This window comes from Vitis vinifera, chromosome 10, assembly GCF_030704535.1.
Source record: "Vitis vinifera cultivar Pinot Noir 40024 chromosome 10, ASM3070453v1".
Taxonomy (NCBI): Eukaryota; Viridiplantae; Streptophyta; class Magnoliopsida; order Vitales; family Vitaceae; genus Vitis; species Vitis vinifera.
In genome coordinates, this window is record NC_081814.1 from 10,070,911 (window position 1) to 10,085,075 (window position 14,165).

A 14,165-nucleotide genomic window follows, 5' to 3' on the forward strand; every position below is an offset into this window, starting at 1 on the left:
ATTAATTTTCATATATAACTTGTATTCTGGTTCATACTGCTGTTTCCGGTAAATTCTCTGCACATTTTGCTTAATCCATGTATTTCCATGTGCACCTGGCTTGTCTCTTCCCTTTTCATTGGGTGTCTTAATGAATTTTATATTATTAGAAAAATTATTTCATTCTCTATGTACCCTCCTTGTGTTAGTAGTGCATTTTAGCTTTTCTCTTTGTGCTATTTTGTCATCAGCTGTTGTGCTTCCTCATAAGATACTTGAATGAGGTCCTTGTATATATATTTGTTAGATAGTGTATAGTTATTTAGGTTATTTACTTTTCTTTTTTCTTTTCCTTTCCTTATTGTATTGTGGGTCCCACTAACATGTATATATATACCCAAGTCCAATGTGTATTCTTTACAGTTTTTCAATAACAATAATTAGGGATTTTCCCTTTTTCTCTCTCTCTTCACATGGTATCAGATCCTAGGGAGAAAAAAAAAAAAAAACCCTAATTATTTCTGGTTTATTCGTGAATCCATTCTGGGAAATCTTTCAGTGACCGTGTTTCATTCCGATCACCCTTCCCATCTCCTAAAGCTTCCGATCAACCGTATCACCGTCAGAAAACCCTCACCGCCGGCGACTTTTTCCGGCGACTTTCTCGCAAAGTCCTTTTCCGACACCGACCATACCATCAAGTGCGCAAGGAGGAGATCTTCAACTTTTCTCAAAGCACCGGAGGGAGAATCCCAGCCACACGCGTCTCTTCTCCGGCGGCCTGAATCTCATGCGCTGGCGCGTGAGGGCGCGTGGGGCACTTTCCGGCCACGCGCTTCCACCTCCAGCCTCGCCTGACGCCGTCTAGCCACCCTCCATCTGCGCTTGTGTCATCTGAGCCCTAAAAGTGCATTTTTTGGGGTTTTTTGTCTCCGCCGACCCTCTAAACCGCCTTTCCGGCGACCTTCGGTGACTTCCTCTCCACCCCGAGCCCTGCACGTGTCTTAGGAAGTCCGCGATAAGCCGTATTAGGGCTCTCTTCGATCCAAACGTATTTCGTTCACTAGATAAGTAGATATGACTACTAAAAGTTTCACTTTTTCCTCTATCATATCTGGATCTCCTATGATTACTTCGGAGAAATTGATTGGGAGTGAAAATTATTTGTCCTGGTCTGCCTCTGTGGAGCTTTGGTTTATGGGTCAAGGTTATGAGGATCACCTTGTTACGCAGGAGGCGGATATCCCTGAGGTTGACAGAGTACAATGGAGGAAGATAGATGCACAATTATGTCGTGTGTTTTGGCAATTAGTTGATCCTAAGATTCTGCTTCATCTTCGGGCCTACAAAACATGCTTTAAATTTTGGAATCAAGCGAAAGGGCTATACACGAATGATATCCAACGTCTTTATAAGGTGACTTCTTCTATTGTCAATGTCAGACAACAAGACATGGATTTATCTACTTATATTGGCCAGATTGCCTCTCTTAAGGAGGAATTCTTGACTGTGATGCCTCTTACTACTGATGTTGGGGATCAACGAACACAGATTGACAAGTTCTTCATGGTTCTTACGCTTATTGGCCTCCGTCCAGATCTCGAGACCGTCTGCGATCAGATTCTTGGCAGTTCCTCCGTTTCATCCTTGGATGATATGTTTGCTCGCCTCCTCCATATCTCTTCCACTCAGACTTTGCCATTTGATAACACTTCAGATTCTTCTGTGTTAGTTTCTCAAACTAGCTCTCGAGGAGGACGCAGTGGTAACCGAGGTAGAGGCCAACGTCCTCATTGCACCTATTGCAATAAGCTTGGCCACACTCGTGATCGGTGTTATCAGTTACATGGGCGGCCTCCCCGCACTGCCCACGTGGCCCAGCCATCTGACCCTCAGTCGCCTCAGCCTCCCAGTTCCTCCACATCTTAGGGTATTTCCCTCACTGACAGTGAGTATGATGACTATCTCCGCTATCAGGCCACCAAGTCAGCTTCTGTTGCTTCTGTTGCCCAGACTGGTAATGCTTTTGTTTGTCTTACCCACACATCTTCTCTTGGACCTTGGATTCTAGATTCTGGCGCTTCTGATCACATATCTGGTAATAAGAATATTTTCTCTTCTATTACTACTACCTCTACCTTGCCTACTGTTACTTTAGCTAATGGTTCCCAAACTATGGCTAAAGGTTTTGGTTTCGCTCATCCTCTCCCTTCCTTACCTCTCTATTCTGTCCTTTATGCCCCTGAGTGTCCTTTTAATCTTATTTTCATCAGCAAAATAACTCGCACTCTTAACTGTTCTATCACTTTCTCTGATAAATTTGTGACCTTGCAGGACTGGAGTACGGGGAAGACGATTGGCATAGGACGTGAGTTTCAAGGCCTCTATCACCTCACCGCGCCTTCCACTCCTGCAGTTTGCATTTCCACTGATGCTTCCCTTCTCATCCATAGTCGTCTGGGCCACCCTAGTCTATCCAAGTTCCAGAAAATGGTCCCTAGTTTTTCATCTTTGTCGTCGCTTGCGTGTGAGTCCTGTCAGCTTGGGAAACATACTCGTGTCTCGTTCCCAAAGCGTTTGAATAATCGGGCAAAGTCTCCTTTTGAACTTCTCCACACTGATGTTTGGGGTCCTTGTCGGACCGCGTCTACTTTAGGATTTCAGTATTTTGTCACTTTCATTGATGACTATTCTCGATGTACTTGGTTATTTTTAATGAAAAATCGAGCTGAGTTATTCTCTATTTTTCAGAAATTTTATGTTGAAATCCAAACCCAGTTCAATATTTCTATTTGTGTGTTGCGTAGTGACAATGCCAGAAAATATTTTTCTACACCATTTACTTCATTTATGTCCCAACATGGGATCATTCATCAGTCTTCTTGTGTTCATACTCATCAACAAAATGGGGTAGCTGAACGTAAGAATCGACATCTTGTTGAGACAACTCGTACTCTCCTTCTCCATAGTCATGTTCCTTTTCGTTTTTGGGGGGACGTTGTTCTTACAGCATGTTATTTGATTAATCGTATGCCATCATCTGTATTACTCGATCAGATTCCTCATTCCCTTCTTTTCCCTGACCAACCACTTTATTTCCTTCCTCCTCGTGTTTTTGGTTGTACTTGCTTTGTTCATATTCTCACTCCTGGACAGGATAAACTTTCTGCCAGAGCCACAAAATGCATCTTCTTGGGATATTCCAGACTTCAAAAGGATTATCGTTGTTATTCCTCTGAGACTCATCGCTACTTTCTTTCCGCTGATGTCACTTTCTTTGAGGACTCACTGTTCTTCTCCACCTCTAAGTCTTTTCCTGTTTCTGAAGTCTTACCCTTTCCCATTATCTCCTTACCTGATGCAGTGCCTTCTCGCCCATTTCAGGTTTATCATCGCTGTTATCGTGTCACTGTTCCTCCTTCTTTGGCCGAGGTACCTGCTGACTCACTTCCTATCCCTTCGGCTTCTCCTGCCCCGACTCTGCCTCTTTCTGCTGACTTACCCATTGCTCTTCGGAAAGGTAATCGATCTACTCGTAATCCTCATCCTATTTTCAATTTTTTGAGTTACCATCGATTATCTTCACCCTATTTTGCATTTATTTCTGCTATATCTTCTGTTTCTTTTCCCAAGAGCACCCCTGAGGCTCTTTCCCATCCAGGCTGGCGACAGGCAATGGTAGATGAAATGACTGCTTTACACTCCAATGACACTTGGGATCTTGTTGTTTTACCCTCTGGTAAATCTACAGTTGGTTGTCGTTGGGTCTACACAGTTAAGGTTGGCCCTGATGGTCAGGTTGATCGCTTTAAGGCCCATTTGGTTGCTAAAGGCTATACTCAGGTTTATGGTTCTGATTATGGTGACACTTTCTCTCCTGTTGCCAAGATAGCTTCTGTTCGTCTATTACTCTCCATGGTTGCTATGCGTTCTTGGCCTCTTTATCAGTTAGATATTAAAAATGCATTCCTTCATGGAGATCTTGTTGGGGAAGTTTATATGGAGCAATCACCTGGTTTTGTTGCTCAGGGGGAGTCTGGTTTAGTGTGCAGGTTACGCCGTTCTCTATATGGCTTGAAACAATCTCCTCGAGCATGGTATAGCCGTTTTAGTTCTGTTGTTCAGGAGTTTGGCATGTTCCGCAGTACAGTAGACCATTCCGTTTTCTATCATCATAACTCTTCGGGGCAGTGTATTTATTTGGTAGTTTATGTGGATGACATCGTCATTAGAGGCAGTGATCAGAATGGTATTCAGAAACTAAAGCAACACCTTTTCACCCACTTTCAGACTAAAGACTTGGGGAAACTCAAGTATTTCTTAGGGATTGAGATAGCTCAATCCAGTTCCGGTGTGGTTCTTTCCCAAAAGAAGTATGATTTAGACATCTTGGAAGAAACCGGTATGTTAGACTGTAAACCGGTAGACACTCCTATGGATCCAAATGTTAAACTTATACTAGGACAGGGGGAGCCTTTAGGAGATCTTGGGAGATAGGCGACTTGTAGGTAAACTAAACTACCTCACCATTACTCGTCCAGACATTTCTTTTCCTGTAAGTGTGGTTAGTCCATTCCTACAGTCACCATGTGATAGCCATTGGGATGCTGTAATCTGCATTCTTCGATATATCAAAAGCATACTAGGCCAAGGTGTGTTGTACGAGAACAGAGGTCATACCCAAGTTGTTGGTTATACAGATGCAGATTGGGCTGGCTCACCCACAAATAGACGTTCCACTTCTAGGTATTGTGTTTTTATTGGAGGTAACCTAATATCTTGGAAGAGTAAGAAACAAGATGTAGTGGCCAGATCTAGTGCTGAAGCCGAGTATCGAGCTATGGCTCTGGCAACATGTGAACTCATATGAAGCTCATCTATGATAACCTAGCCGCTTTGCATATTGCATCCAATCCAGTCTTCCATGAAAGGACCAAACACATTGAAGTTGACTGTCACTTCATTAGAGAGAAGATCGCATCAGAATGTGTGGCGACTAGTTTTGTCAACTCAAATGATCAACTAACAGATATTTTTACTAAATCTCTCAGAGGTCCTAGAATTAAATACATTTGTAACAAACTTGGTGCATAAAACATATATGCTCCAGCTTGAGGGGGAGTGTTAGATAGTGTATAGTTATTTAGGTTATTTACTTTTCTTTTTTCCTTTCCTTTCCTTATTGTATTGTGGGTCCCACTAACATGTATATATATACCCAAGTCCAATGTGTATTCTTTACAGTTTTTCAATAACAATAATTATGGATTCTCCCTTTTTCTCTCTCTCTTCACAATATTCAACCACATGTAAAGTGTGCATCATAAATAACTGCACTTCACATCTTTGTTAAGAGGGTTTGATACCTGCTAATATATCCTGACATAACTTTCTTTACTGTGTATTTTTGAGTTATAAAGTTGAAGCAAACTTCACATTATGAAAAAAGATACAATGATTGTTTTAATCCATAGAGAAATCTAAATATGGTTCTGGTCAGGGTTAAATTTGGAACTCCAGTTGTTTCTCTTGGTGGAACCAGTTTCATATCTCACATCAACCAGAAAAGCCTACTAATGGATGCCAGTTTGGTTAACTAAAGCCCAAAAGGCATGTGCTAGAAGAATATTATGCTTTTATGTTCAGCAGTATTAGACTTGGTGGTGAGCACAACTATGAACACAAACATGGTGTCTATCAATATCAGATACAGGAATGAGGCAGAAGTGGTCTCCTTGTTTCATGAATAGTTGTGACTGAAATTATAAAGCTAATTAGGATTATCATTTATTTGCTTACAGCTTTCTTTAGTATTATTGCCATCATATCGAACCATCCTCAAATAATTTAGATAGGGCTTTATTTTTTATTTTTTAATCAGAAACAGAATATATTAATTTCATTGAATGATAAACACAAAGAAGGACAAGTAGTCCTTCCAAGATGTACAATTGATGTTCAAAAAGTAGAAATGCGTACAACTCCAAAAAATCTACAACTATCTACACAAACCATAATCAAACAAAGCAATTTACACACAGTACAAAAGTTCTATGTACTTGGGGGAGAAAGAAGTCACCAACAAAAGAAAGCAAGTGTTTTGTTCCTTGCTTAACTAACTGGTTTGAAGCTTGATTAGTTGAGCAAGGAACCCAAGAGAAGGAGCCTTCCACCTCAATAAAAATATCTAGAATTTTGCATAGCCAAGTATTGAACTTCCATGAGCCTCTCTCCCTAAATTTAGGTTGGAAAGCCACAAAAGTTTAGCTTGCAACAAGCCCTCCAATAAAGCTAGCGGCTTTTCCTCAATGGCTAATCCACTTTAGCAGGTTTAGAATAATGTCACGGACTTAGTCGTTCACTAAGCTCGTGCGGCACTTAGGCAAGTCAAGACGCTTGATCTTGCTAAGTCAGCCTTGATCCTCAATGCTTAGCTTGCTCGGCTAAGACACTCGCGACTCGAAAGCTTAAGAGGCTTAGTAGGCAACTCCTTAAAGAATGGAAGCTCTTTATTACTGAAAGAAGCTTTTACAAGTGCTTGGAAGCTCACTTGCTTGGTGCCTTGGCCAAATGAGGCCCTCACCTATTTATAGGCACCAATGGAACTCTCTAGAACCTTGGAGGGTTCCTTACAACTCAAGACTATTCTAGAATGTCCTATATCATTCTAGGTACAAGCCTATATACAAGTATATACAAAAGTCTTCTAGATTTCTCTAGAACCTTCCACACTCTTCCCACTCTAGGAGTCTCCAGAAGCTTCCTGACTCTATATAAGGCCATGGGGAGGCTCATTTGGATCAGCTTGTGACAATAAGCTCTTAACCCAATGATCTTTGATCACATTGCCTATACCGAATTGTCTCAAATCACCCAAAAAAACATCCATCAAAGTTTAATTTTACTGAACCTACTGGAGAAGATAAGCATCCAAACATAGTCTTCTTGTGTGACCTCTCGGAGTAGCAAATTTTTTCCAATCTAACAACAGAAGATGCAAGGAATAACTACAGGGGGATTAGTGACTGAGGCCCAAGGAGAGAATAAGAAGTAACCAAATATTAAATAACCTCCTTTGATTTTCATTTATCTTAAAAAGATCTTACCATTTCTCTCCAACAGTAAAAACCATACCAAGGATAAGCTAGCCTTTTGCCAAAGAACTCTTCCTTTAAGTTGATTGCTAAAGCCTTAAAGAAAATTACCTACATATCTACTATGCTTCTAAGAGGCATTGATTAGAGCAACAATATGTGCTCCAATGGCACATATAGCGAATGAATTATGTAATATAAAGGCTCAACTCACCAAACTTAACTCAAATTGTTGCTAAGACCATAGTCATGTGTCTAACATATATCTTGAGCTAAATTCCAAGTTTAAGAGATGGAAACGATGGAAGTTGTAAGAGTCATTTTCAATCATGGTAGAAAAGGGGTTAAATATGCTTAAAAAGAGTTCTAAGAGTTGTGAAGTATGACGAAAGCTTCAAAAAATGCAAATGGATCAATGGATAGCATGAGAGATAAGAAATGAAGGTTATGGAAAGAGTAGAAAGGCAAGCAAACACGAGAAAGAAGGTTGGAGGCCATAGCTTAAACATGAGAATTGGAGTTCAAAATCTGGCAGCAGTAAATACCTTCATTTTGAGGTGAATTTTGAAGCACTTCTCGTTTTGGGGCAAACTATATTTGTTTCAAAGCTTGGGAAGTCAGGAGTCCAACATTTCAAACAGTTTGCAAATCGGAGTTGAAACAAGGAAGTTATAGATGTTTGAAGTCAACTAAGCAAAATAGGTGTTGACTTCAAATGTGAACCAATTTGAAATCATGCCAATTTTGAACTTGTCCATTGCCAAGTTAAGAGATCCAACTAACCAATTCAAAAAGGGCCTAATTTTGAATTTGGCCACTGCCACTTCAATGCCAAGCTTCCTCCACCTTGAAAATTGCACCTTTGGCACGCCACCAACCCGAAGTGGGTCTTGGACAGTTGAAAATGACAATTTTATTATTTTTTAGTTTTTTTAGTTAATTATTTGGGGAATAAGTGGCCACTAGGAGCATGTTATGTATTAATTTTCACATTGACTTAAAAAAACCCAAATTTTAGGTTTTGAGAGAATTTCTTAGAGCATTCTTAACGATTCTTAAGAGAAAGAAAAAGACATTGAAGGATCTTGATAGGTTTTTCTTCTCCTTTATTAATAAATTATTGTTTCTAATTTCTTTAAATTCAAGAATAGTTCTTGTACTTTCTTTTATGGTTTGTGTGAATGAAAATAAATCCATGAGAGGCAAAAATAATCTTGGGGTGTGAAACATAAAAACCTTAGGTTAGAGTCATGGAGAAACAATGAATATAATTGAAATTAATAATGGATTAAATGAAAGGTTAAGACATTAACATCAAAATCAAAATCCTCTTTAATGTTAGTTTGCATTGAGGGATGGTACAATGCCCCATTTCTTAATACAAGGGATTCTTGGTAATTCTTAATCTCTAGCTATATGAGGTTTTGCCATTGTTATCTACCCTAAGTCAAATCTACACAAAGTGGTAAGTCTAAATATATTAAGTAGATGCAACCCTAAGTTATGAAACTCTGGTTGATCTCATTAGACCTCACATTTTTTAATACTCTAAGATTAACTAAAATTGATACCTTTGTTTTGTTTGAGGCCCTATACTCAAAGTTGGATAGTGGAACTCCTAATCTTGAACTATTTGAATTAGAAATCAATAATTCTCTTGCAATTTAATTAGGTTTATTTTAGTAAATCCAAATTCAGTCGAATCAATTTTTTTACATTCTTAATTTAGAGGATCAAATAGCAAGCAATCAGTTAGACCCAGTTTGACAACTTCCATAGGCCAATCTTTGAGGATGATACCTAGAGTACTACAAAATCCATAGGGAATCTTTCTTTCTTTGGTTTTGGTTTTTTTTCCTAAAGTTGCTATGTAAAAAGGCTTAATATTTTAGACAACAAAATTAGTGGTCAAGCATAAAGTCAATCTTGGCAAGATTGAACAATCTATGCTAAAGTTCCATTGCTTTTTTTTTTTTTTTCTGATAAGTAATAACAAAAAGTTCCATTGCTATAAAGTAATAAAAAAAGAAAAGAAAATAAAGAATGATCAATTGATTCACTACTCTAAGCACATAAGATATGGGGGTCCAAGATGAGAGCTTTGTGAGGTCTCTTCATTTGAAGCATTTTATTAATATCAACCTTCTTATTAATCACAAGTTGTGCAAAAGTATTAGCCTTAAGTGGAGCTTTTGACTTTCAAATGAATTTGGTAGGAACAAAAGCGGTCAAGATATAACAAACTAAACGAGCTGTAAAAAATGAACTCACTAGGAAAAGTTGTGAAGGTTTTAATAATTGAACCCTTACATCTATAAGGAAGGTGAAAGGTACACATGTAATAAATGAGGAAAGGAGAACTGTTAGCTCCTCAATTTTGGATTGGAAAGGTTCTGATGGAAATTGAAATTCCAAGAAGCAGAGGAAGAGAACGGACTTGAACAAAAGAAATTGGAAGGTCTCTAGTCCTCAAAACCTCAAAAAGATTTGGAAACTGAAACTAGAAAGATTGATCACCCAACCATGAATCCTCCCAAAAACAAACTTTTGCACTATCTCCCACAGAGAAACAAGCAAAATTAGAAAAATCAACAACAACACTTAAGAAATAGCTCTCCAATGAGTAAAATTATAACTTGACTTGTATTATACAGTCATGCATATGGTTTATACTCTTTGATGCATCAGATTGATGAGATTCGAGAGGATCATGTTGTTTCATTAATCTCTCCCTTCTCTTCCTCCCTTCTTCCCTCCTTTTCCTTTCAGTTGTCTGATATAAACTTTAATCTCACAAGCAATGTAAATATCCCACACTCTTAGGAGTAGGACTGTGCATGTCAAAATATTGACTTTTGAAGCATGATGTCTTTCCAGTCTAATCTCATGCTGATAAGAATGTGGACTGGTTGAGACAAAAGCATGAACATTTAAGATGTCCCCAATTAAGAGGGAGTTTTACCCTCCTCCCTAAGTGATGGTAGGGATCCTGCTCAAGTGCCTTTTATCATTACTAATGCTACTTTTCTCTTTTTGGGCACATTTATGTTTTCAATTTAATAAGAGTTTGTAGCACCCTTTATAGTTTCCTTTTTGTTAAATATTTCCAATATTAATGTACTTCTATAAAAAAGGGCAAAGAAAAAAACTACACTGGTCCATTCAAGTAAACTGCATGGTATTTATGATTGACACTTAGATGAAATCCTGGAACAGTTTCCATGTTTCTAGCCTCATTTTGTTAAGGCTCTAACATTGAGAACAGAGATTCATGTGCTTCAGTTTTTTTATCCTCCAAGAAACTGATATATTGTCTCTTAGCATAATGTACTTCAAATTCTAGCTCCCATGTTCTTGATTCCTTCTGAATACTCTTCTTACATATATTCCTATACGCTTCACAGGGAGGGCGAGGTCTTCATTCAACACTTAATTCTCACTCCAAAAAATTCATCGGAATTCTAAATGGAATTGATACTGATGCATGGGACCCTGCAACTGATGTTTATCTTAAAAGCCAATTCAATGCTAATGATCTTCAAGGGAAAGCAGAAAATAAAGAAGCCCTGAGAAAGCATTTAGGGCTTTCTTATGCAGACACCAGGCGGCCTCTGGTATTCTTATCTTCTGAAGTTTTGAATGATTATCATTATGATGAAATGCAGATCATGTCTCATTTTTCTGATGTTCTAAATTTAAACTAATTTCTTTTCTATTAATTGGCACTTGGGAAAGAAGTTCTTTCCAGGTCAATGGCTGTATAGCAGATCCTAAATCCTTGAACCTTTGTGAAGCTGGATTCAATCCTTGGTCTTTGGTACAATCAGTGAGAGGATTGATCTGTTTCACAAATTACACCTACTATAATATGTTACCACACTTGCAACTCTGATGATAATCAACCAGGGAGATATGTTATGTTTGATTGAGATTTCTTTTCTATTCTGTTCTTTTTCATTTTAATAGTTGTGGAGTTTTATCATTATGTTTTATATATATCATTTATTTCTGAGAAACCTCAACACATGGAATATTTGTCATATCTCTGCTTATATGTAGATTACTGAGAGGTATATGAAAAGTGTAATGGCTGAAGACTACACAAACTAAAAGTTCATAGTGTGGATAGCTTCATTTCAACCTTGAATCTTCTGCTTTTTATTTCTTCCTTTCTTTCCCCCTCTCTCTTCTTTCACCTTTTTTCTTTTTGATCCTATCTAATTACCAATTATTAACTATAAGCTTTATCATGAATGCTTTTAACATATTTGTTTTGTTTACCTATCAAAAAACTATGAACTTTATCATGAAATGCATATGATTTTACTTCCTGGTTTTTTTTTTGGCTAAGGTGAACCGAATAGTGTCCTCTTGCTGCAGAACTAGTTATGTAGTCTCAAAATTGTTTCATGTTTGCTTTCTCAAAAATTCAACTGGATAGGACTATGTTATTATTAGGGTATTGGGATCCTTCAATTTTGAGGAATAGTTGAAATATTACAATGTATGGTTTATAAAGGAGAACTTTTGAGTGTCCCATGTGGATTTTTTTTCTCTCCGCATAATATCTGGAATTTTATCTATGATTTTAATGAAAAGACATAATCTACATTTCTTAATTTCACTTTCTGCAATGACTATGATTTTTTGCATTCCATTTTGTTTTCTGGTAGTGTATTCTTTGAGGAAACAACAACATCTATCAAGGTTAACTCATTCTTCAGAAGGGAACATTACAAGGGAAATTAGTGCAACGTAAGATTAGGATGGCCATTTGATTGATGTGTTTCTATAATCATTTGGGAAAGGTTGATATCCTGATGTTCTATGCAAACTTTTGGTATGATATGCATATGTTTTTTGAGGGGAATGCCCATAAGAAACCAATTATCTCCAATTTGACCACACAAAATCTTATTATTGATTATGAATTTCGTAGATGATTTAAGTTTTAATTTATTTTCCTTATTTTTCCTTGTATGCTACTTATAGACTTCTGCATTGCCCTTTTCCATTTAACACAAACTGTTTATTGTTTAAAATAAAAATCGTTATTCTATTAGTATATTTATTGATGATTTCTAATTGCGTAATTTAAAAGGTTTCGGCTTGCGTGCACACATGTGTGTGCTTGCTGATGTTGACAAATGTATCAATTCTTGAATGAAAGGCTCAAAAGTTGGCATCATCAAAGGAACAAGATGGTAAATAAACATACAAGATGCTAAGAAATATACTCATAAAAAATATGAAGTATGAGTGACAAGGATGCCTTGTTTTCCCTCGTAGATTCCTTTCTTTGTGAATTTATTTCCATTTCTTGCTAAAGAAAATCAAAATTCAATAGTAACATGAACATTGAACGTGAAGTGAATTTGATGCATAAAGTGATATTGATGGATGACTTCTGTTGCTCTCGATCTAACACGTACATGATAATAAGTTGAAGAATAGCGTTTCACAGGAATAATATTCTTTCATTGAGATTATTCTTTTATAGAGCAACATATATAAATCCTTCAAATTAGGAAACTAAATCACTGATTAAAAGGAAAGAATAACTCCTAACAATTACTTTCCTAAAAATACAAAGATTGACAACTAATAAATAATTTACAACTTTACAAAGTTATTTCTTTCCATATCAGTTTTGGTTTTCCAACACTCCCCCTCAAGCTGGCTTAAAGATATCTTCCATAGCCAGCTTGCCAACTAGAAAATCGAATTGCCTCTTATGTAGTCCTTTGGTGAAGACATCAGCCACTTGTTCCTCAATAGGGATATAGGTCATACAGACCAATCCGTTGTCTATCTTCTCTTTAATGAAATGCTTGTCCACTTCCACATGTTTGGTGCGGTCATGGAGAACCGGATTGTGAGCTACTGAAATTGCTGCCTTGTTGTCACAATACAACTTCATAGGAGATGAACCTGTCATCTTTAACTCTTCTGGTAATCTTCTTATCCACATAATCTCACAAATACCATGAGCTACAACTCTAAACTCAACCTCAACACTACTTCTAGCAACCACGTTCTGTTTTTTACTTTGCCACGTAACCAAGTTGCCACCTACAAATGAACAATACCTAGAGGTGGACCTTCGATCCACTATGCTTCCAACCAAGTCTGCATCGGTGTAGGTTTCAATTTGTAGGTGTCCTCGTGACTTGAACAGAAGACCTCTACCTGGTGTCTCATTTAGATACTTTAGAATCCTGTAAACAACTTCAAAATCTGGTCCAGGCGCATGCATAAACCGACTAACCATACTCATTGAGAATGCTATGTCAGGGCGTGTATGGGATAGGTAAATCAATCTCCCAACAAGTCTCTGATAACGATCCTGGTCCTTCACATTCTTGGCTTTTGTAGGTTGCAGTTTTACATTCAGCTCTATAGGTATTTCAGCAGGCTTACATCCTAACATACCTGTCTCATCAAGAAGATCAAGAACATACTTCCGTTGATTTACAAAGATACCTTCTTTGGATCTAGCAAACTCCATCCTAAGAAAGTATTTTAATGCCCCCAGGTCCTTAATCTCAAATTCCTCAGCAAGTTTCCCTTTCAGCTTCTCTAGTTCATTGCAATCATCCCCAATTAACACAATATCATCAACATACACAATTAAGATGGCTACTTTACCTTCATTTGAATGTTTGTAGAACATCGTGTGATCAGCTTGACTTTGAGTATATCCATAATGCTTTATTACTTTGCCAAAGCGCTCAAACCAAGCTCTAGGCGACTGCTTAAGTCCGTATAAGGACTTCTTCAATTTGCACACTTTCCCAACTCCAAAACTTTCTTCAAAACCTGGTGGAGGACTCATGAACACTTCCTCCTCTAGGTCTCCATTAAGAAAGGCATTTTTAACATCCAATTGGTGTAAGGGCCAATTGGAATTTACTGCAAGGGACAACAAAACTCTAATCGAGTTTATTTTAGCTACGGGGGCGAAAGTCTCTTGGTAGTCTATCCCATAGGTTTGAGTAAAACCCTTTGCCACAAGTCTGACTTTGTATCTCTCAACACTCTCATCTGCTTTACTCTTTATTGTAAACACCCATTTGCACCTTACAACTTTTT

General features: G+C 37.8%; 1 protein-coding gene across 2 annotated transcripts in view; it reads left to right on the forward strand.

Moving 5' to 3' along the window:
• LOC100257130 (probable starch synthase 4, chloroplastic/amyloplastic) overlaps positions 1–14,165 on the forward strand; it is a 58,240-nt gene that overhangs the window by 38,294 nt on the left and 5,781 nt on the right. Inside the window, exons 11-12 of one of the 2 annotated variants that reach the window (XR_786751.3) lie at positions 10,478–10,687; positions 11,747–11,828. Coding sequence is in view for 1 of the 2 variants with exons in the window: in XM_002274680.4 (XP_002274716.1) it covers positions 10,478–10,687 (210 nt within the window). In the remaining variant the exon portion in view is untranslated. The remainder of the gene's footprint in view (positions 1–10,477; positions 10,688–11,746; positions 11,829–14,165) is intronic. The other variant, XM_002274680.4, reaches the window with a different exon arrangement.